The sequence below is a fragment of the Epinephelus fuscoguttatus genome, linkage group LG11, assembly GCF_011397635.1.
Source record: "Epinephelus fuscoguttatus linkage group LG11, E.fuscoguttatus.final_Chr_v1".
In the NCBI taxonomy this organism is placed as follows: Eukaryota; Metazoa; Chordata; class Actinopteri; order Perciformes; family Serranidae; genus Epinephelus; species Epinephelus fuscoguttatus.
In genome coordinates, this window is record NC_064762.1 from 23,745,254 (window position 1) to 23,770,478 (window position 25,225).

Below are 25,225 nucleotides of genomic sequence, written 5' to 3' on the forward strand. Positions count from 1 at the left end.
GGCCTTCCACAATGGGAGGGGCTGTTGAAGACTTGTGGGAGGAGCTGTTGATGACGCCGCACGTGCGAGCCACTGGCGGTGGATAAACAGGAAACAGCTGATAGCAAACCTGACAGACACTGTAAAGATGAGCAACTGGGGAGACAAAGAAATGTGCACCCTCCTTGTCCTCGCAAACGAAGAGGCCATTAACTGTCAGATGACGGGGACGGTGAAGAACGGGACGACTTATGAGAATCGCCGAAGGACTGATTAGCCGTGGCTTCCCTCACACGTCACTGTTTACGTCACACGCTGAGCTACACGTTTTGTTACTTGCTCACGCCCCCCATTGCCTTGAAAAAGGCGCATTCTGTATAAACAAAAGTAGGCAGGCGGCATTTTGCCACACTCGCCGATTTTGTTTTTATACTGCCAATGCTGAAAAAGACTGATTGGGCTTTCCTGCAAATCTGCACAATTCCTATTTAAAAAGGGCTTAAGATGAGAGAGCGGAGGAGGAAGGGGTGGATCTGACTGAGAACACGAGGACACCGCCATGATAGCAACTTGTCAATCAGAAGATAGCCACACCCTACAGCATAACCGCAGGCCCTTGACAGTAATGTTATTTTAGCTACATTAGCATTGTGAAATTAGCTGATGTTACTTGTTTGACAATCAGTTTTATCCTACTGCTGGAGCAGCTTCAAACTGCACAGGTTCTTTTCGGTGTTGTCAAAAGTAACGTTACATAGAGAGTGAAGGTCAAAGTAGAAAACTGTACACTTCTTAAGGGCAGCTTGCATTCAACGTGCGTGCAGTGTAGGGAGATGCCACGGCAGTAATGGTGACTAGCTTACTTCTGTTACTTCCTCTGATTTGTCTACACAATCAGACAACTAGTGTAGTCCCTCCCTGCTGTGCCATTAGAAAGACTTCAGGTTTAAGGCACTTCCTTTTGGTTTCACCGCTCAGACACAAAGACAACTGCTTGGTTTAAAAGCAAAGTCCAAGACTCAAGTGTCACGTCTATTGCTCTGTTAATGACAATGTATTTCAAAAAGTGGGTTTTAAATGATTTCCAAAGTGCCTCGGGTCACTGCAGCCTGGATGAAAGTCATTGCTCATTTTATTTCCTTGTAGACTTTCATTATCAGCTGTAAGACCCTTTGCATTCTGTGACTCATGGGTGCAATGGTGGTCAGCTCTGAGGAGATAGTATTTCAATAATGCAGGTGACTGGTCTCATCAGTGTGAGGAAGGATTACTGATAGTTCGGGTTTACAACTTCTCACATGGGCAAAGCAACTCTGATATGCCGAAGGCTGAAGACTGACATGTCATCACTCCAGAGTGAGGGTGGAACGATAGCGAACATCCTCTTATCTCCTAATGGCTTATATCATTTTGATGTATGCATGTATGGGCACTGAATCAAACATTTTTCAATTTGCAGGCGAGGAGTGTTTTTCCACTTCATGTTATAGTTTGAGTCGTGAGTCATCTGCTTTTAGGGCTTTTTCAAAAAACTTTGTAATTAAACGTCACCATTATTTTTATATCTATGTGAGAAAGTTGTACTTAAATGACCCAAAGTTGAAGGCAATACATGTTAAAACTGCCAAAAAAACAGCAATGACATTTCTAACAGTGATGGAAAAATTTCATTACTGACTCAAAATTTAGTCCATGAAATGTCAAAAATTACCATATTGCCCATACTCTACAATAGCATCTTCAAAAGTCTTGTTTTCTTCAAATGCTGATGCTTAGTCAGTGGCCCTCGATGTCAGATATCGAGGCACGCTTTAGCGGTAGTATGAAAGGCACCGGGCAGCGTGTCAATTTAAGCTCATTATATGCAATGTGCCTTTTCAAAACTATCTTCTGTTTCACAGGAAATATACAGTTTCTGCTTGTTAAATACACAGTGATACACAGAACGTAGGTTTACTTCCTTACGATTAAGCAACAGCAGCATGTGGTCAGGTTTAGACAACATCATTTTTTGTTTCTAAGGTCATGTAGACATATGTTGCTAGAGTCGCATGCTACACACTAGCAAACAACAGTGTTTTAATACAAGTTGGGACACAAACGGTGGTCTCCCTGGTGAAAGTCCGGAGAATGTTCGACCCATTCACCTATACCTATCCGATGCAGATTTTCCCGCTCTTTATATAACGGCAGTTGCACGAAACGTCAAAAAATATTGCCGCCCAGTGGGTCTCACATTGCAGCTAAAGGGTGCCTCTGTGCATCAGTATCTGACGCAGAGGGCCATCTACCAAGTGTCGGTATTTGATAAGTTGGGAGTAAGACTCAGGTTGCAAAAAAAGTCCAAACCCCAAGATATTACATTTAATATAATATATGACAGATGAAAAACAGAATATTAGAATATTTTTTATATTTCAGAGACTTTGCTGATAAAAATGACTGAAATGATTAAGCGATTATCAAAATACTGTACTGTACTGTTTTCTGTCAACTGACAGAAAAAATGTCAACTGACTGAAAAATCTGAGGTTGTTAAACCGGATTGCTGTCTGGTGATAGTTGGTGACTTCACTCATCAACTAAAAGCCAGTATTTATTCAAAACAAACATGACATTAAGATAAAACTGGAATTACAAGGTCTATCTAAGAAGTGCTGCGTGGGTGTGTGGGTGTGTGTGTGTGTTCATTTAGTGTGTGCATCGATTCCTTTGCGAGTGTGTGTGAGTGACTACGTGTGCCTGTCTTCCCCTGGTGAAACCAGTCTCATTACAACTCCAGCTAAAGTGCTAACACAGAAACATGTTCCAACATGAAAAAAATAGCTTCATAACCTCAAATCCAATAACCTGTTTCATAGCCTGAAAAACCTACATAAGCCTCAGCAAACCGGGATGATTATGTTCAATTAAAACATGTTGACACACGAGTTTCATGCTGGTGATCTCCGCCCATAGTCACTGAGGGGGACTGGGCTCCAGATGGGCCATTTGGAGGATGCTTTCACACTTCGCCTTGCAGTAATATTACAGGGTCCCCAGGCTGTGTGTGTTAACATGATCAGTGTGTGTGTATGTCTGCTAGGACGCTCGGAGACAAGCTATCCCACAACGAGCACACATCTGTCAACACCAGCCCACAAACACACACAGATCACATTGATTGACGGACATTAATTAAAAAAATAAGAAACATGCAGGCAAACATTTTCTTCAACGCTCCTGCAAGCATTTCTACCTCTGTGACTCTTATACCAGGTAACCATTAAATACAAATAAAACAAGATACAACAACAATATCAATGTCCAGCATGGTAACACACCCTCATGCACACAAACTCACCTATTTTTTCAGTGTCTTTCTAGCCTAATCGTCACCTCCTGAGCCTCAGTCAACACAAATAAATCAGCTGCCTGCCTCCCAGCATGTGTCTGTGTCTGTCTGTGTCTGTGTGTGTATGTGTGTGTGTGTGTGTGTGTGTGTGTGTGTGTGTGTGTGTCTGTGTCTGTGTCTGTGTCTGTGTGTGTATGTGTGGTGTTAGTGTATTCACATGAACACGAGTGGAAATAAAGGATTTACATGATAAAAGAATCATGCATTAACACAGCCGTTAGTTATTACTTAGGGAGTTACCTGATATTCATTAGGCCAAAAGGTGGAGACGGCGAGTTCGGCTCTCAGCCAGTCTTTACCTGAAAGACGATGTCACAGTCAGCACAAGTGAATAAAACCAGTAGTATCAGAGTAAGTTATGAAATATGAGTCTGAGTGGAGCAGGTCTTTACCAGTGTAGGATGTCACGTTCCATATAGGGTTGGCCAAGGGACCCTTGTTTACCTAGAAAAACACAGAACACAATATAATACATATTAAATACAGTCAATTACCAGGGTGTTTCCTGGCTCAAAATAAGCAGGAGGTGGTACCATCCTGATCATGTGCACACACGTACATGTGTGCCGTGGCTTCAACTGGTCAAGCACTTTTTTATAAAATTTTAAAAACTATTTTAGGAGTTCTACAAATTATATGTGTATGAAGTGAATTTGGTGACACTATACTGTATAAAAGTAAAGTTGTTAAATCCATTTTTCCAATAAAAATGTTATATTCATTTTTCCGAATTAAGTGCAAAAGTAAAAGGAGACCATTGATAAAAGTGAATTTGGGGACACTACATAGGAGTGAAGCTACTGAATGTTTTTGTTGTTAGCTGTCTTTTCAGTGATGTCTTTTGCAGACGGTCCCTGCGCACTCGTCTCACAGCCGGCTGCACATAGAGAGCAACATTATTTATCCAGCTTAGAAAACACCTTGTTTTGATGAAAATTAGGTTGTACCTCATTGTCTACTTTACTGCAGTTGGAAAGACGTATCGTTTGTGTTTTAACAACATTTTGCTTATGAGTTATTGATCTGGGAAGTTTGAATCTGTGAATATCTTTACAGCTTTACCAAACTGCATAGAGCTGCGTTCATAAACACAGACTGCCATTTGCAGTTTGAGTTTTATCATCCAGCTGGCAATATAAAACTAAACTTCATAGGGCTGGTGCCCGCTTTTCTTTCTCTTTAGCAGTTTTGGCTGCGCTGATTATAGCGAATACAGTGCCACCACATCAGTGTAATGCCACAACTGCAGTTACAAATGACAGAAATCCACCAAGTGCAAGGCTTGGTGGAAAAGTGTTTTCCATTAAGATACCCATCAAAGTTTTATTGAAAGCTGGGTTCAGGACATAATTTGAGTTTTCAGTCGCCTCATAATTCTCTGGGCAGGAAAAACCCGGTTTACATTTCCTGATGCCTTCAGAGAGACATCCGTTCTATTATACAAAAATAACAACAATGGCATAGATTATAAGACACTATAAGTCTTGTTTTGTTTTGTTTTTTTTGTGAAAATGAGGAGGTCATAGGTCAGGCTCAGCTTCACCATCACCTCTGGGCTGGTAATAACTCTGTTTTGCTCAACAACACTTTAGCAGGAGAGATTTTTGCAATAATGTGGGATTGACTTTGTGTCATCAGATCGAAGGGCAGCCTTCCAACTCGTAATGCTCCCCTGCTGCTCAGAACCAGGAAATGGTGGAACCAGTAAAATGGCAATCTTCCATTAATGTGCTTTCTAGCCACTTCCGCAAACTCTAACAAAACTTAAGAGGAGGAGAGAGGAGATGAGAGGCGAGGAAGTGTTGCAGAAACAACCAAAGTGGAGGAAAAGTTTGGATCATAAAATGTGTGACGGATATGCATATCCTAAGTCTGTCCTCTACACTTTCTACTTTGATAGATGTCCAAACAATAACATCTTAATCTAAAAACAAAGACACTCTTAGTGTCAAAGGTGCGTGTATGCTGATTTTAAAATGTATCATTAATGCTAAATTAGCCAACCTTACACAAACCTGTGGTTGAGGCAAGGCAGTCAGCAGCCTGTGTCGCATGCCAACTGCATTACTTGTGGTTGTATTTCACAAAATCTGCACCACATTCCCCATAAATCCTGTTTTGCTTTGTTTAAAATGAAGAGACTCTGTTCACCATCTGCCATTGTGACAAACAGAGAGCTTTAACTCAGCACTTGAACTCATCTTGAGTTGTTTTATGGAGTGAGAGAACCTTATGCTTTCTGAAAAGAAGAAAAAAGGAATACTGGGATCCAGCTTTTGTCTTGTTACATCAAACCTTGCCTCACACAGTGTAAACTGCTATGTAGAGGCCTGTAAAGACATTATGATGATCTTACTGTTTAAAGAATTAATGTTCCCCTCTCAATCATCACTTATGACCCAGTAGAAATGTGGGGCGATGTTTTTATCTGCCAAGACTCTGCCCTCTGCTTGTATTTTCTTCTTATTTTGCTGTGTTTGGGACGCTCTGGGCACATCTCTCAGGTGAGGTCGGGACTTTATAAAAAGGTAGAGAGCAGGTGCCAGACCGTAAGTAACACGCATCCCAAAGGAAGCTATGAAAATCACAAACACAGTGTCGAAAAACACAAATATAGCAAGGCGAATTATCACACAGTTGGCTTTTACTTTTACTTACTTACACTACCAATACTGTTAACAAACAGCAGCCAACAGTTCTTGTATAGTGTACCTTTAAAAAATGGTAAGGACAGGTTGTTTATTAGGCAGGTAGTGCCATGTACATGGAGCCAATACAATCATTGCAAATAAACAACTGCATCTCCATTATATGGCGATCATTCTCATTACCTTCACCAGGACGTTGAGGGTGCCAGGGCTGGAGCCGTCAGGGCTGGTGAGGAGATAGTTGAAGTCGATACAGTGAGTGTCATTCTCCTTCATGACAGGCAGCTGAAACCTGGCCTTCTCCCCGACATCGTACTGAGAGACGTCCACATACATGTAGGAACCTGGACACAGACACAAAAACAAGAAGTGAGTCAAAAAACATAACAACACATGTAATTCGAGGTGAATCGGGTTCACAGAGATTGTGAATCAGCTCGTTTTTGTTTGCAGCTGTTTGTGCTTGTACACCACATACTCATCACATACCTCACTGCTTGAACAGACAAGCAGTGGTGCCCTTTAAGGAGGAAGTTAATGTGTATGACTGGACTTGTCAAAGAGTAGGCTGTATGCCCACTGCCTCAGTTACATGTACCTACATGACTTAAACGACTCTCACTGCTGCTGTGTAGCTTAAAAATAATCCTTGTTGAGGACATGACAGACAGCAGCAACAGTTCTGTGAACCAGGCAATTAAAGTCAGCGAATACAAGTGTAAAAAAGAAAGCTAATTTAAAGCTCTTTGCTTGCAGGCAGGCTTAGCAGACCTTTTTTTGACAAAGACAACCTCAATATCAGCGAACGCTGTACAAGTGTTCTCTCATTTTATCTACACTTTGTTTTGACTCAGAGATAACAAAACAGTTGTGTTGATGCTGAAAGCCTGTGCAGACCTACTTCTTTTTCCACTTCTTTCTTTTTACAGCCTGGTATGAGAAACTGTTATGGTCTCAATAGCTTATTTCATTCTTCATGACAACTGTACGGGGGATGAATTTTACATAACTCACCTATATTTAATTAAGGCTTAAAGTTATGCATAATTAGGAACAGGTCGCTTTGAGTGACAGGCAGTCTGATAATAGTGTCCAGTCAGCTCCAACCCTCAAGCGGGATTTATACTTGTGCGGCAGACCCTATACCATAGCCCATGCACAACGCCTATGCCGTTGTGAGCATTTACACTTGTGTGGTGGTGTGGCTGTGTCACTTTGCAGTGACACCTCCGAAACCCTAGTCAGCGGCGGAGGTTTCTGTGAAGTGCTGTTAAGTTTACTTCAAACATGGCTTAATAGCAACAGTTTCAAACCCAAGTACAGAAATGTGCTACGCTATAACTCACAGTGTTCACAGACAAAGCACTTGTCTTCATCTGGACACATTTTCCCCTCAAATACAACATGCTAATGTTATTAGCACACGCCTATGTAGTTACATTTTTGGGGAGGTGCACATCAGGCTATGGCGTAGGTTACTGCGTAGGCTCCATGTTAATGCAGAGCCTACGCGGTAGCTACGGCGTCAATTCAACGCAGAAGTATAAATTCTGCATCACTCCTCCACAATGCCAGCCTCTCGCCCAAATATGGTCACTTCTGGCTCCAAAAACCAAAGTTGAGGCTTCGGAGTGGTGGTCGACAGTCCAATAGGTGATGTCACTGAAGCTACGTCCATTATATTTTCTATCATCAGGAATGAATGAGGGGATTGATAACCTGAATCGATAATGGCATTGGTATACTGCATATTCTGGTTTTCTTAATTACTGAAAATGTAGGTTTTTTTTAATCTTTATTTGGCGTTGGTCCTGTTGTCTTTTGTGATGCTTGTCACTTTTTAACTTCATTGTACATTCTGTGGTTTGCATGCAACAAATAAAATCAAATACAATCTTATAATAACCCTTTACCTCCTTCTGTATCCCTCTGATAGTTAGTCCTGTGACTACACTGTGCGTTTAAGCTGAGTCAATAACACCCTAAACTCCAACATCTGAATTTAATCCATGACCACCTGATTTCTGTCATCTAGGAAACAAAGAGCTGGAAACCGAGGAGAACTCCCAACATTCCCCTGCTCTTTGTCCCTGCCTGGCCTTCACTCTTTGACACAGACACTTTGAAGCTGCGAGTTTCTTGTCATGAGAACAAAAAACCCCAAAAGAGCCTTTATTCTTTCCCTTTGTGTTTGCATGTTTTTACTCACTTCTGTTTCTCTCGTTCCTTTTGGGCTTATGGTACAAGAATCAGTCATCGCTTCCCCTCCGCCCGACACATAAAACAAACCCCAGTTACTATGGCTGTGTTATTTGTTTCTCCTTTGTGATTGTGAGACTGCCAACAACAAATAAACACAGGAAATTGGAAATAGAATACATATCCTACATTTTATGGTATGATGAAATCACACAAATTTATTTCTTCTTCACTTCCTTGTCCTTTCATCTTCTCTTCACTTAATTCCCTGTGTCCTTTTCATTTCAGTATATGAACTGTGCAGCTTCCAGATGATAATTGTTTTGTGTCAGTGTTAAAACAGAGGTAAACAGTATGTCAACTAAAAAAATGACTGAAGCTTGATCAAAATCATGTGAAGTTGCCAGTTGCAGCATACTTCATGCCACAATGGTGCCATTCGCTGCAGTTTCCACAGACTCCTTAACCACACTCGTCAAATTTTTCCACAGCCTGCAACATATCATTACCTGCAACAACCCAGCAGTGTCACATGATTAATTGCATTTTTCATAGCTATCCCCTGGGCTATATTTTTCTGGCTTACTTGTTTAGTTTGCATCATGTTCCTCCTCTCTCTGCTGATTTCAAACATAAATCCGTTGGTTTTGTTATTCTAATACGATGGGACTCTGGAGGAAGTTTTCAGTCACTCACGATGAGAAAGATGAGTGAGCCGAGAATAAATGTACACTGTTTGTACTGTCACCACTGAGCAAAACACCCTGTGCCCACTGTAGGTGACTGCGGGAAATGGAGCTCGAAATAATACGTAATCTGGGTGTGCTGTCAGGGCGGTCAGTCAGCCTGTCCAGATGTTCCAGTAATCAGCTCAGACCTCAACCAGATGTCGTTCCAGTGAAATATGATGAAATTTGATCCTTTCCTGCCTGATGTCTAATCTTACATTAGCTCATTACAAACTGACAGAAAGTAGCCATGATAGTGTTTGATTCTATTTGTGGGGTAGAACTGTACTTCATAAATAGAACTAGAGTTGAAAAAATACATAAAATAAATTAACTAGCTAGATAATCGATTAATCATATATGTCATATATATGTCTCTCAAATGTGAGGATTTGCTGCCGCTCTCTATTTTATATTGTTGTAAATTTAATATCTTTGGGTTCTGGACTCTTAACTGGAAAAATAACTGAGCAATATAAAGATATCACTGTGGTCTCGGGGAAACTGATGGGTATTTGTTTCCGTATTCTCTGACAGTTTATAGGCTAAGCTATTAGTCCACTTGCTGAAATGATAATTGATGGATTGATCAGCGATGAAGACAATTCCATCGTTAGTTGCAGCCATAAACAGAACAGACACAAAACAGGAAAAAACAGAATAGAGTAGAACATAACAGACCAAAATAGAACAGCACACGCTAGAGTAAAACAGAACAGGACAGAGCTCAACAAAACAAAACTTAACAGAACAGAATGTAATAGAGTTGAACACAATAGAAAACAAGAGCACAGAACACAATAGAGTAGAATAGAACAAAATACAACAGAGCAGAAGAGAACAACATAGAACAGTACAGAGTAGAATAGAACAAAACAGTACAGTAGATCCTAACACAGAACAAGGTAGAACCAAATAGAGTAGACTAGAATAGACTAGACTAGAATAGAACAGAATAGAATAAAATAGGACAAAACAAAATAACAGAATGCAATAGAGTACAATAGAACACAGTAGTGTATAACAGAACAACATAGATTAGTAGAGTAGAACAGAACACAATAGAGTATAATAGAATAGAACAGAAAAGAATCAAACATCATAGAGTAGATTAGAGTAGCACAAAATGGAAAGGAACATAAAAGAATGTATTAGAACAGAAAAGAAGAGAATAGAATAGAACATAACAGATTAAAGTAGAAGAGAACATAAAACAGTACAACAAAACACAACACAATAGAACAGAACAGAAAAGGATAGAACTCAATAGAACAAAACGAAACACAACAGAACGCAACAGAGTAGAAGAGAACAAAAAACAAGAGCACAGAACAGGACAGAGTAGAATAAAACAGAACAGAATATAATAGCATATAATGGAATAGACCAGAATAGAATAGAGCAGAACAGCAGAAAACAGAACAGAATAGAGTAGAATAGAAGAGATAGGAACATCACAGAACAAAATGAAACATTTCTCAATAGAACAGAATAGAATAGAATATGCTCCAGTGAAACAAAAACAACACTCGGCCCTAACTGGTTAACTCTATTTGCATATTATAGCATACACACACAATATGCTGTATACAATGGGCTGTAGGACAATAGTGATTATCACTTATTGTTCAGCTAATCTACTGTGAGAAAACACTTTTCTCTGCAGAATACAGCTCAACATAACAGGCTTTCAACTGGTGCGCGCGTACACGTACACACACACACACACACACACACACACACCAGCTTTTCAAAACCAACACTGTACCCTAGTTATTGGATTGTCTCTTCCTCTCTCTCTTGATCTCTCTCCTCTTTTTCTGTCATTACCACCCCACCATCACCTCCACACACACACACACACACACACACACACACACACTTCTCTTCCAGCCATAGCAGTATTAGAATAATCCCACTTCCTGGTTCTGGGTGCCACCAACAAGACACAAAAATGAGGGCGTCCAAACTGGACCACGGCCAATCAGACCGGAAACAATACCAGGCCAGCACCATTCTCTCACTCCATCTCTGTAATCTACATCCATCCAAAATGAACACACAGAGGATGTCACTCCTATTCCTTCTTTTTTGGCACTGATACTAAGATGGTGACATGAGAAAAGTGCCATTAAGATGGCTGCCAAGATGGTGCGCCAGCTAAAAATACTGCCATCAGTCAGAGACCCAGATATGTCACAACACACACAACATGACAAAAATATAACCTTTAGCATTTCAGCTAACCATAACACTCCCTGAAAAAATCATAACATCATGTAGGTATAGGGAAATTTAGTTGAATAGTATTTGGTACACAGGCAATGTCCATCATGTTGAAGCCTTACTCCCTCATGGTAATAATATTCCATAATATTCAATAAATTATTCAAATGCTTAAGCCAGTAGAGAAAGAACAATAACAACACCTAATCTGAGACAAAAATGGAAAATATAAGTAACAAAAAAACTGATGGTACATGAAACACCCATGCTAAGAAAGCAGACCTCGTGATGCCAAGAACATCTGACACCTGCCAGTTTCTAAAATGGCTGATGTCTTTGAACTGCCAAAGTCTAAAATGGCCGCTAACAGAATGACGACACAATATAACGATGAGGCTAAAAATACCCCTGTGACAGCCTTAAGACCTAGATATGTCACATAACAACAACAGCAGCAGCGTCGTAGATACTAGATAGTCTTCTTCAGCACAATAGTAACAGCCTGCTGTTGGGAGCTAATAGGAGCGTCTTGCATTCAGCATTTTATGATACCAGCCACATCAGGTGGGCTACACAAACATGCAGCTCCTCCACAATAAAAAAAACAAAACTCACCATGTACTTTACTGATTACAAGATAATTTGTTTTTAAGCACCGTATGAATCACAACTGCTTGTGTCTCCTCAGCTCGTATTAAATATCCAAGACTCTCAATCACTGCTCTTCATCCTATGTCCAAGTAAAAAATACAAGTGTTTTCCATTTGTTGCTCCCAGACTGTGGAATCATTTTCCACTCACTATTCAGTCTTTCCGTTCCACTGGGAATTCTATAAACCTGTATTTAAGATCTGACTTAATAATGTAGTGTTTTTGAACATTGACGTGTCACTGGAGACACGCAGAAGAAAGACAGGGCAGATTCTAGACGACAGTATGCCAGTTAGCACAAAAACAACACAACTTGATGTTAAGAGAACGAACAATATTCACTGTACGCTAGTGAATAATTACACAAACAGTTATCAACTGTTTCTGCTACAGCTCTCAATGGCTGAAAAAAATATTCTACCTAATGTAACAGGTCTGTTTCGATCTCACGTCTCTTGACTTTAGATGTTTGTTTGCTTTCCTCACTTCAGTTTCTCTTGCACTGAGCTGAACTGCCAATCAGTGATCCCCTGGCTCTGACACCGGTTCAACATGCTGAATCAGCAGAAAAACAGCCAACATGAGCCGACTAGCGTGACAGACACTAACCAATAGCCCAACACTGACCAATGGCCGACCGTCAGCTTGGTGTCTCAGGGCCCTAATACTGTAAATGCTTAACATATAAATGTACAATTTATAATTTAATTCTTACCACTGTTACATGGGGTCCAATGCATTTAAAATAGGACTTTTGGGAAGCCTATTGTTTATGTTTTGCAGAGACTGTGTCAGAGAGGTTTGATTTAATGCTAATTTTAAAGCTGCATGTTTTGTGTTGCTGTAACCATCATTATTCGCTCATTATTAAAACATCCAGTGGATGAGTTACCAGCTCCACTGCGGTCTAAATGCCTTTTTTCCTCCTCCCTTATTAGACAGTACACTGTGGAGAACAAGAGGAAAGAGAGGGAGGGACATGCAAAGAACAGCATGCCAAATAGATTTAGAGTGGTACTGGCTGACAACATTATGAGTCAAGAGTATCTGCTTTAGTCCACTGAGCCACAGAGCCCCAGCCCATGAATGTTCAACTGGCACAACGCACGTTGCCAGCGTAGCATCTAGACCCTGCCACGGGGGCTAGTGCCAACATCAGCCCCCAAAGAGATTACACAGAATAGTTTTAGCTCTATTACAAAAACTGCCAAACCATCCCTCCACACTCAACACTGCCTTAAGCACAAATGGTGATTAGCAACTGGGACGAACCAATGTGGATTAGAAGGGACAAAAGTATAATTGTTGGCTGAATTATCTGATGACTGAAACTGTTCTGCATACAGCACTAAGATGACTCCTTCTCTTCTGCCAATACTTTTGACAATATATAACACCATGAACTAATGATCAGACAATGAACTTACTCTCAAAGGTCTCTCAGGTGCCAAATACTCTTAACTACCCCCCCCCCCCCCACCCCCTTAAACAAAGGGAATGGGTATCCCTTTGTTTAAGGGTCGAAAGCCCAAAAGGTTTACCGCCTATCCCCTCAATCATGCCATGCCCTCAGGGAGACTGCAGCCAGACCGGAGTACTTCTAAATTACTGGTGGCCTGACACAACAACAATTCTAATAATAGGCATTACCAATGTGTCCCTGGGCAAGGCATTTAAGCTACCAACTCAACCCCTCACCCATTTCCTGCTACTTCTTCCAAACACAAAACCTAGCCAAGTGCTGTATCTGTAATCCCCTCCAGCAACCTCGTTTTCTATCTACAGCACTGCGGTCCCACACCCTGCTGGCATTATTAACTCATCAAATGTCAGTTCATGCTCCTCTACCTTTAGGCAACGTTCCAATCCCCCCACACCTCCACCCCCATTCAGCAACCAACATACCAACATCTCTACACCATTAACCTGCCCTGCCATCCTCGTGCCCCTGCTCATCCCGCTAGTTTCTACAGGAGTTAATGTTATGCTAATGTCAGGCATTACTTCGCCGCTCTTCGGCCGAGGTATTTAACCTCTTCAAACTGCCAACCCCAGCCTCTCTGTACAGCGACACCACTTGGTATTAATATCACTAAATGCTAGACTTTGGCTCTGTAGCACTGGGCCTAAATATAAACAAGACCACATGCGCCCACCAGACAGCAGGTACACACACACACACACACACACACACACACACACACACACACACACACACTTTGGGAGTGTTTTGTGTGTTTGTGTGAAAGTCGTAAAGAGCTGTCGTTGAACTGAACCTTTCTCTAAATGTCAGCGAGTCTGGGTTGTCATGATGATAAGCATGAGAGATAAATAACGGCATTACATTGTCATGGTAACAAAGTCATAATCTCCCACAACAGAGGAGGAGAGGAGAAGAGAGGAGAGCATAGGAGAGGAAACGAGTCAAAAGGAGACTAGAGGACAGGAAAGGAGATGAGAAAAGAGGATAAGAAAGGAAAGGAGACTATAGGGGAGGAAAAGAGGGGAGATGAGAGAAAGGGAGACAAACAGAGACGAGAGGACAGGAAAGGAAAGGAAAGGAAAGGAAAGGAAAGGAAAGGAAAGAGAAGTGAGGAATCTATAGGTGAGGAAAAGAGGGGAAATGAGCAGAAAGGAGACAAAATGAGACCAGAGGCCAGGAAAGAGAGGCGATAAGAGGAAAGGAAAGGAAAGGAAAGGAAAGGAAAGAAAAGGAAAGGAAAGGAAAGGAAAGGAAAGAGGAAATGAAAGCAGAGGAGAGGAAAGGAGACAAAAGGAGACTAGAAGACAGGAAAGGAGGGGAGACAAGAGGATAGGAAAGGGGAAGAAAGGAAAGGAAAGAAGAGGGAGGAGACAGGACAAGAGGAAAGGAGAGGAGGGGAAAGGAGACAACAGAAGACTTACGGACAGGAAAGGAAGAGACAAGAGGATATGAGAGGAAAGGAAAGAAGTGGAAAGGAGCTGAGAGAAGAGGGAAAGAGAGGAGGGGAAAGGAGACAAAAGGAGACTAGAGGAGAGGAGATGAGAGAAGAGGCAAGGGAAGAGAGTAAAAGGAGACAAACAAAGACAAGACAAGACAAGAAAGAAGAGGAGATGAGAGGAGTCTAGAGGAAAGGAAAGAAACAGAGAGGAGAAGAGAAGATAGAGGGCAAGATATAAAAAATATCAACTCAAACATGTTTGTGGTTGTGACATTTCAACATGGTTTCCTCACTGTCACTGTTAACGCCATTGTTCATACAGCAGTCAACATTCATACTCTGTGGTTTTAATTTCGTAAAGCCAGTTACTATCTCAACATAGCATGGCTGGTTATTGTTATAACATTTTGCTTTTAAGATTGTAAAGTAGGCAACCTTCCCTGTTCCCTGCCGTTGATTAATGACCTCATATTCTGTTAATTAGACCCTCAGCCCTGAGGCAGAAAGATTTAATTTCCCCTTCATCATCACCACGGAGAAAAAAAACAACTGATTAAAGAGGAGAGGAGAGGGTGTCTTAGAAAAGAGGAGAGAGGGAAGAAATGTGGATGAGATACAGAAGAGGACGGAGTGTCAGAGGTGAACGAAGTACTCAGATACCAACATTGTAAAAATACTCCATTACAAGTAGTCCTGCATTCAAACTCCTGCTTACAGGAGCCATGTGTCAGATTTAGAGGGACCTAATGGCAAAAATGGAACGTAACGTTCATTATAGGGATGATGACCATTAAATGTTAATCACCGAAATTTTTTGTGACCAGTAACACACGTCAGTCTATGGGTTAATTTTGCTGCTCTTCAGTTCACTGCACTGCACACCACCTGAGTCTGCTGGGAGCTAGCTTGTGGTGCTGCTGATTCTGTGATTACTGCATGTAACAGTGTCCTGACCCAACATAGTTTCTTTTAAAACATGGTGACCACCCTACGGTCTCCCCTCAGATCGCCCTCGTGAGTAAGTGGCTCAATCTTGAGCCGCAACCCCCTTTAGCAGTGTTAGCTCCGTTAGCACCATTAGCAGTGTATACACAGCTAGTGGTGCTAAAGTAGTTAACCATGCTAAAATGGTTTTGCTGCTCAAAATGAAGCTGCTTATTCGCTGGGGCTACCTGGGGGACGACTGGAGGGTGGCCACCATGTTTTCGCAGCAATGTCATCCTGCCACCAGATGCCATCCCCCCACTAAGACGCCATTACCAGTGGTAATCGCCACAGCAGTGCTGCTAGTTAGCTCCCACACGACTCAAGTGGTGCGCAGTGCAGAGCAGCCAAGGCTAATATTAGCTAACCAGACCAGAGGATGGGGAGTGGGCACTATATTTATGCATGTTAACACGGCCAGCTGCCTGTTTATCAGCAAAGCAAACAAAAACTTCATAAAAATAACTTGATTAAAATAAAAGGCAAGACATTTATGACAGAAAACACTAAAATTTCACCACCACGTACTGCACAGCACTTTGAAATGCAGTGTTGAAACTCACTGAGTCAGTGGAGCCCCAGACTTAGGGGAAAGGCTTCTTGCATTTTATGTCATTTGTTCTTCAAAATTAATCAGTAGTTACCGGTGAGTGGGTGTTTGGCACATGAAGCCAAAAAGCCTTATGTCTGCCATATGAAATTAACCAGATGAGCAGCACTGCTTCCGCAACAATGGGCTTATAGAGCCAGCCCAATGGAGACTTCCTCTAGCCGAGCCGGCTGCTTCCAGTTTAGCGGTCTGCTAACTTGAATGGTGATGAAAAGATTTAATCTTGCAGTTCTTCTAGACTTTCAAAATGTTACTGGACCGAATCAATTAACTTCTGATAGTGAAATGAGCCATTTTGTGGGAGTTGTGGCGCTCAAAAAACGCCATCTACTGATTTACAGATGTCTTTTTCTGGGCCCAATTGCATCACGTAACAGACTCAGGAGGTGCATTTCCACTGTTTGGCCTCTAAGAAAATTCAAAGGGGGCCTGTCTCTTTCATGGTGTCTGTCATGTAGCCCAGAATGGACAAACCAAACACTGGCTCAAAAGAGGGCCTTTCATGCTTTTACTCTTAAGTGGTAGCTTGAATTTGGTGGTGTGAATGCACCTTGAAGACCACCGTGGGTTCTCCTACATGCTTGGACAGAGAGGGGTTACAGGAGGGGTATTCAGTTGGGACCTCACCGCTAAATTCCACAACATCCTAGACACTGCTCCTTTAAGTAGAAGCGCACATGTGTACAGGTATTTTCAAAATGTACTTTTTTGGCATAAATTAAAGTGTTGGTTCTGCAGAGAAATGTAGATAAACAATAAAGATCAAAACTGTACTTAAGAACAATATTTGAGTAAATGTACTCAGTTACTTTCCCCCAACAATGAGGTGTTGAAAAAGAGGATGACAGAGACAGGAGAAAGAAAGTCACCTTGTGGCAGGTCTGGTGAGACGTATGGCACTTCCTGGGTGTTGATGTGCGTCCAGTCAAAGTCATCATAGGGATCTTGCTGGTAATCGCACTGAGAGAAGCCCTCATCAAACGTACAGCTCCCTGTAGAGAGAAACACAATAAGATTTAGTTCACCTCATAGCATCAATGATTATTGACTTGAATGAACAAAACTAATTACTTGTACTGCAACATGTATTCTCTGTGGTTTTATGCAGTAAAACTTTTGATCCTTTCCTGTGCGCTGTTTTTCTGTGCGTGTCTGTGTCTCAGCTCATTAACAAACCACCAGGAGTCTGGGCTCCAGCAGTCATCACTCAAGGCCAGTCAGGATCACCTCTGACTCAACCATCAGGGCCTTCAGCTGATCATCTGAGCCCATCGCCACTGCCTCAGGACAACCATGTGTGAGCTGGACGCCCTTGGCCCAGCCGAAGCAGAAAGTTGCTCTAATGCAGAGAGACGCCACTTGTCCCTGATGGCTAGCTGAAACAATCAACTTCCAATGATATGTGGCGTGTACTGGCAATATTGCTGATAGAAATAACATGGTGGCGACTGCTAGCGATCTGATTCATTGACCTACAAGTGATGCACGGCTTGTGTTAATAAAATGGCTCGAAGAGATGCGGCTAAGAAAAGCCACAATGCCATCTGATTCAAGTCACTGGTAGTTAGTGATCACAGATATCTGTCCTTCTTGACATTGGCCAAAGTAAGAAAAGAGTAATCATCCATATATAGTTTTATAGTAGTGATTTGAGTCATCACATAGTAAGCTTCGGTTTTACATATAGTACACAGTAGTTGTAAGTAATCATCTAATCGTTTCAGCTCTGATTAAAATAACCAAGCCCAAGACGACTATGAATCGTTAATCACAATATCATAGTGATTTATGGCCCAGCTCCAGGCTAAAGCCCAGTTTGACCATAACACATAAGAGCCTGCACAGTTTCAAGACCAGTTAATAACTGGAGGTGTTGGACACATTGGATTTGCAAAGGGAAAGATAGGCTAGACCAGGGGTGTCAAACATATGGCTCGCTGGCCAGGGCCAGCCCGCCAAAGGGTCCAATCAATACCCTTTTCCCACCAAAGTTAGCATGTATACGTATGTTTTTTTAAACATTCGGAAACTCCTTAAGAATAGGTGATAGACTGCTTTCCCATTGCCAGTAGACGAGTATGCCTTCCTTTCTTTTTTTTTTTTTCCTGGTGTTTCATGTTCAAAGTCACAGACATGCTAGAACGCAGGTTGGTAAACCGTACGGTGGTTGCTTCTTTTTGTATCTGTTACGTATTCCGACTCTCTCAAACACAGTGCCAGCAAAAAAATTGGGACAATGCTGGAGCGCTGCTTGAACAGAGACAGAGGGTGTTTTGTGGCAGCACGTCATTGCATTGCACCAGAAAATGGGCTAAAACTTGTGCATCCACCCTGCTGTCATGTTTCCATTACTGCTGATCGAAGCACATCCGAGCTAGACCTGATAAGTACCCGTGACTACTACGGAGTCATTTGTTACAAGAGCGAGTGCCTTCCCCACAAAAGAAAAAGGCCTCATGTTAGTGGATGTTAGTGTGATTTTTGTCCAGTGGGAAAGGGGCTCAAGATACACATACAACATGTTTGTATCATATCCACCACCAATAAGAAACTGAAGCTATTCAAGAGCAAGCCACCAGCACTGCCAGCAACATAAATCTCCTAACATTCAGTTGCAGCTTTGCTACCTGTGTCCTAGAGCGAGCTGCGGCGCCTGTGATGGAGAGCAGAACGACAGGCCCTCAGATACCCCACTGATCTGAGCTCCCGCTACAGAGGGATACCAAGAGGTGACAGCCGCCGCCGGAGGAGAAACAAGTTAACATCAAACTAAGCGACTGTCTTCGGCTGCCGGCTGTATGGTTGGCTGTGACTCACAGCCTCAGAGATACACTGGATTGCATTCCCCTCAGCGTCATTCTTTAAACCAGCCCCTCTCTCCGTGCAATTCAGTTCGCTCCCATTCAATTCAATTAAGTCTTTGTCACAGCAAGTTACCTCTGGACATAATGCGAAAAATGCTGGGACATGTAGAGGGCACAAAGTACAGAACGACAACACGCATTTTTCTACTACAAACTATTCTTTTATAAACTCAACTTGGACGTACAAATCTAATTCTACTGATGTCTAACAAATACTGCTGCTGCTGTGTGTAAAGCTCCATGACTTCCTGTCTCCCACAGTGTGTGTGTCAGTTTACATCTTGCTGTCCGGTTGCTCTCTCTGCATGGGTTAAAAGAGCAATGAGTGTAACTCTGGAGTGTATAGTGTGTTTGCATGCGTATCTGGGAACATACTGCATCTAAAAACCAGTATACCAGCATATATTAAACAATTAGGGTTGCAACTAACAATTATTTTCTTCGCTGATGATTATTTTCTTGATTAATCAATTAGTTGTTTGGTCTATGAAATGTCAGAAAATGGTGGAAAATGTCGATCAGTGTTTTCAAAAGCCCAAGATGACGTCCTAAAGTGTCTTACTTTGTCCACAACCCAAAGATATTCAGTTTATTTTTTAGAAGAGTAAAAAAACAGAAGGTTTTCACATTTAAGAGGCTAGAATAAGAGAAATTTTGTTTTTTTTTTTCTTAAAAAAACCACCCATATCAATCGATTATCAAATTAGTCTGCCATTAATTTAATACCTGGCAGCTAATTGATTAATTGTTGCAGCTCTAAAAACAATAGGAGGCAAACGACTATGCCGTAAACACTCAATGCTAAATATCACATAACATGACACGTTAATGGATGTTGTACCCAAAAACTGAGGATGAGTTTGGAAATGTGTGTGTTTTTAGATGTAAAGCACCTCATTCGTGTGTTTAGCTTTCCCCTGCATTCACCAGCGAGTATGGAAAATGTACGTATGTCTTCTGTTACTAACTGCATATGTACAGAAAGGGTAACCTTGTCCATGTTGTGCAGCTATGGTAGAAAACATCATCCTTTGTTAACGACAGAATAGTAAGCTTCCCATTTTCTTTTTCATTATGCCTTTTTTATGCAACATATTTACATATCTACAACTCTTTAAACCACTCAATTTCTACCCAGATTTGTGTACATTCTCCTGATGGGTTGTAGAAATGACCACATGCACAGCAGCAGCACTACAGGGTTCTTTGTAAGAGTAGAGCTTTGCTGAAATTAAACTGTGTATCTTCGTTCCCAAAAGGCTCAATCATTCAGACGCTCGGTAAATATGATGTTCAAGTTTAATTAGCAAGGTGGGAGCATTTAAAATGCCAGCTATGGCTGTTTAATTATGACGATCTTTGATTAGTTTGCAATCTATGATGAGACAAGACAAGCAGCTGTCAACCGCCGGTATCCAATATTAGGTTTGATTGTTAATGTGCATGATAACACTGTGTATTATGTTAGCACAGAGGCACTGCAGTTTACTGTGAAGCGTGCCTGAAAGAGCGATGGGTGTATCAGGTGAATATTTAAAAAGGAAAGTGACTGTCACAGCAACAGTTAAGGGCCCTGAAACACCAAGGCAAGCCGAGTGAGCATCAGTGAGCATCTGTCACACTGGTTTTTGCGGTATGTCCCGCACAGTTGGTACTTGTCGACCCATGTCATCTTTTTTTAGCGGATTAATTAGCGGATGTTGAATTATCGCCTGACCCTGCATTAAGTGAAATCACTCTGATTAACAGTGCAGCTCAGCGCACGAAAAGAGAAACGGAAGTGAGGCAAGTAAACAATCATGTTATGAGGGAGTGAGATTGAAATAAACTTTGTAAGAATAGGAAAGATGAGCTCTTTATCAAAAACAGTTCCTAATTGTTTGTCATTACGTGTTCTTTCAACATGGGTTTGTGTTGTTAACGTGCTACCTGGATAACTAGCATCTTGAATCTGTCCTATTAGTCTTTTAGTTTACCTATTTAAATGACGAATACAGACTGCTGGTGTGGAGAGTTATATCCTTTCATGCAGGCGCAAAACGTACGTATTAGCTGGCTGTTTGCATGTTATGTTGGCGGTGTGTTCAAGTGCAACTTTCTGGCCCAGACATAGGTGATGCAACAGCTGTCCTTCATCGCCACTAGCTCTTTGATGTCGGTTTGGTGTGTCTGGGCCTCCAGGAAAATGAATGACAATACCAGTCATATGTAAGTTATTTTTAATAAAGGCAAGATTAAAAACCGAGATCATTCATTATTGTGCCATGACTGGAGTGTTGTGTTCAGTCCTGCTGGTGACTTTGTGGGCGTTAGTTTAGTGTATTGCCTGTGAAGTTTTGTGTGCTCTCTTTGAGTGATAAAATGTTAGGTCATAGTTTTGGAACTGCAGAAGTGCTTAGCCTTGGTTTACATGCTATGGCACTTGTTTGGCCTTGTTTAACTTTGTTGAACTACAGAATACATACAGAAGCTCTATTCACTTTCAAAGCCTCTTTTTTTCTGGAATTTCTGCCTCTGAAAGCAGTCTACAGTTTACAACGAAATTGGATTTAAACCCACCGTGTTTAAAATATGTGCTGCGGGCTTTTAACTGTGCACACACATAATTCCACTCAGCTCTGACATAGTGCCATGGTAGAAGAGGTATTTTGCCTTGGCTTAGCAGTGAAGAAAAACATGTCCTTGTTTTAAATTTGTGCTTTACTGACTGGTTTCAAAGAACATTTCTCAATCATACAGCATTCCTCTCTTTTTCATCTGCACACCTCTGATAGAAATTCTCACTGCCTTCAGCTGCGAACATACTGAACAAAGTAGCTGTGTGTCCATGTGTGTATGGGAGTGTGTGTGTGTGTGTGTGTGTGTGTGTGTGTGTGTGTGTGTGTGTGTGCGAGTCCGCTGAAAAGGGGATCTGCAGAAACCAAATATGTGTGAAACTGTCGCCGCACACACACACACACACACACACACACACACACACACACACACACACAGCGCTAACGCGCCCACGTTCTCAGTTAACACTTCTCTCTTTCCTCAATGTCCTGCCAACTTAAACCAACACACACAGACACATGGATCTGACAGGAATCGTTGTTGCCAATAATGACAAGAGCAGACCTTGAGCTATTATTTTACCTCTGCCTCTTACCTTCAGCCATGCCAAAATATTATGCGAGGTTAAAATCTATCCATCCATCTACCTAGCTATGGATCAAGTATCTTTCTATGATTGTTTCTTTAATAATTACACATAAATAATCAAACTCTGACAAACACTGAGCTCTGTTACTGGAACAAACTAATTAAACCTGCAATAACTGATTTTGGGGGGCAGCATTAACAAGCACAAAGCTGACTCTTTGAGTTTATATGACAACTTTTTAAGCAAACATCTGCCTGTTTATACATGCAGCAGACACAGAGCAACTCTGACATTCATTTGGAATCCTATTTAAGGCGACCTAATGAATGTAAATGTAATATTGACTCTCCTTTTAACTCTGTTTTGGGAAATATCTGGCTCTTTAGCTGCTAAATGCTCCACTACATTCACCAGCTAGGTTGTTAGCATACTGTGGGTTTTTAGAACTTTTTGGCTGCAAACAAAAACAGCTGCCTAGTGAGGCCGAAAACAACACTATAAGGCCCTTTTCACACATGCACTGCAACCCTGAACTTATTTAGACATTACCTGAGGGAGCTGTATATGAGAACACAAACGTGTGAATCACTTGGATTGAACATTAAATGGACACCCTGGTACAACGTCGGTGTACTGTCTGATTCAGCCAATGTGTGAACAGAGTGGGTCATTGTCCAGAGAATTCACAGCGAGCGAGTAGGCGTGTTGATGACGTTTCTAACATTCAACAGATGCGCAACAATACAAACATCCAAGGGTGAAGAAGAGGGGTCTTTTACACAAAGACGCCAAAAACGTTTAACTGAAGAGACGACAAGGCTCGGAACTTCTGTTGGTAAGGGCCAGTCGTCAGATGAATAAAAAATATGGCGAGACACTCGGCTGTTTATGACCAAATTATGAATCGTCTTCTGTAAAGAAAACACTGCAATCGGCTTGTATAAATTTTGTCATACTGTCCAACTTGTCAATATTATGAGAATAAGACAAGAACATTCTTTCAATTGTATTTCCTGAATTACCTCCGTGTTACACAGTCAGTTTGGCATGAATTAAATGCCCCAGATTGATGATTTTAAACGTGGTGCCTAACTGAAACATTTGAACAGCACATGGTTGTTCAAAGATTTGCCGTTTTGGGTCAGGCCGCAGATTTTGTGTCAGCAGGTTGGGTCAGGTTGTGGAACAAATTGGTAATATGTAGTGGCGAGGTGGGTGGCGTGAAGTTGCACATTGCGGTTCTGGCTCGAGACCTGGTCTTGAAAATCAGACCCGTGCAGGACTCTGCATCACACACACATTCATCTGATCCATTGTTATTAGAAAACTATCAATGATTGAGCCATGTCAAACATGCTCCAGAGATACAGTGTGTATTTGTGTATTTGAGCTGTGTCTGTCTGCATGTGTTAACTGTATTATATTGTATAACAAATCCCTGTGACAATTTTCCAACTATATGCACAAGTGTGTGTCCAGATGGGTCATTATTGTCCCCCTCCCCTCCATTCACAAGGACACTGAGAGAGAGAGAAACCGCCTGCATGCTAATCACTTCCTAATCAGCTTCTGTGATTGGCTGCCCCGCTAATGAAATAATGGCGACTCATTTGCATTATAAAATAATTAGAAGGACTTGATAAAGGCTCAAGGGCAGAGAGAGGAGCGCCACACACACACACAGACACACACACTCAGTGACACAGGACAGCCACAGCCTTTTCTAAAAGATTGTTGAATGGCATCAGACACAACATCTGCCACCGTCACTCAGACTCATTTTGTGATGATTTGCATTGACCTCCACCTTCAGGAGGTGAGTCAAAGGAAGAAGCTTTGACTAGAACTGTTCAGAAACATGGGTGCAGACAGGCACCAAAAAGAAGACCACGTTCATTCCCCCGCTATTAGTCGAGATCAAGATTATTAGTTGGCAACACGGCAAGAATGTGTAACAATGGCTAGTTTGATTAGCTTTCCTTTTCTCCAATGTGATCTAACCGATCTGCAGAATAGGCAGTATTAAATCAGATCTAACAGCTATAGTCTGCTCACATACAAGTCCCTGGGACACGCTTAAATCAAATGAAGGTTTGAGGTGTTTTTTCTTCTTTCTCTAGACAATTCCAGAAAATCTATTATGACAAAGAGAGTCCATTATAACTAAGAGATAGCTCATTATCAAATCTAAGAATGCTACGTCAATACTTGCGCCCTTGTGCTAAGCACTCGTCCTCGGCTGTCTTAGAGTACATTTCTCAAAAAAGCAACACCGCATTGGTGGAGCGTGGCCTTGATGTTGTACAATCAGTTAAAAGAAACAAATACACAATGCTGCAGCACTTACATCCGACTTTGCACTAAACTGTTACTCTACATTGCCATTACTGCGAAAGGCTGTTTTTGTTTTATATCTAATTGCAGAAATGTTTGAATTCAGCCCTTGAAGGACTCAAAAGTTTCCTCCAAAGAGATTCAATTATATTTAGGACTTAATAGTCCGTAATCTGAATGCTCATAACCTGTGTTTTATTCATGAGATGATGAGTTAATGTACGGAAAAAAACAGCTAAAGCAATCAGTCCTGTGAATAGTGAAATTAGAAAAATGGCAATATAGTTTGAAAGTAAATACATCTCTAAAAAACAAATAAATAGCCTAAGTGAAGGATTTGTGGAGTTGGTTGTGCTAGTTGGTGTTTTAAAAAGAGAGGAGTTTTAGTTAAACTATTCTGTGTATGCCGGAAATGAAGAAAAGTCAAGTACTTTCAGGCACACAATCGTGTCAGCATAACTTTTATGACACCAGAGAGTCTGCACATTCAAGGATTTTTTTTATTCCGCAGCACTTTCTTTCTACCAGTCACTGTAAATCAT

General features: G+C 41.5%; 1 protein-coding gene across 1 annotated transcript in view; it reads right to left on the reverse strand.

Annotated features, from left to right (window-relative positions):
* The window catches only part of ptprk (protein tyrosine phosphatase receptor type K), a 160,313-nt gene that overhangs the window by 82,625 nt on the left and 52,463 nt on the right, over positions 1–25,225 (reverse strand). Inside the window, exons 3-6 of the mRNA XM_049589242.1 lie at positions 17,210–17,332; positions 6,205–6,365; positions 3,766–3,817; positions 3,614–3,672 (exon numbers count right to left, since the gene is read on the reverse strand). Of these exons, the coding sequence (XP_049445199.1) occupies positions 3,614–3,672; positions 3,766–3,817; positions 6,205–6,365; positions 17,210–17,332 (395 nt within the window). The remainder of the gene's footprint in view (positions 1–3,613; positions 3,673–3,765; positions 3,818–6,204; positions 6,366–17,209; positions 17,333–25,225) is intronic.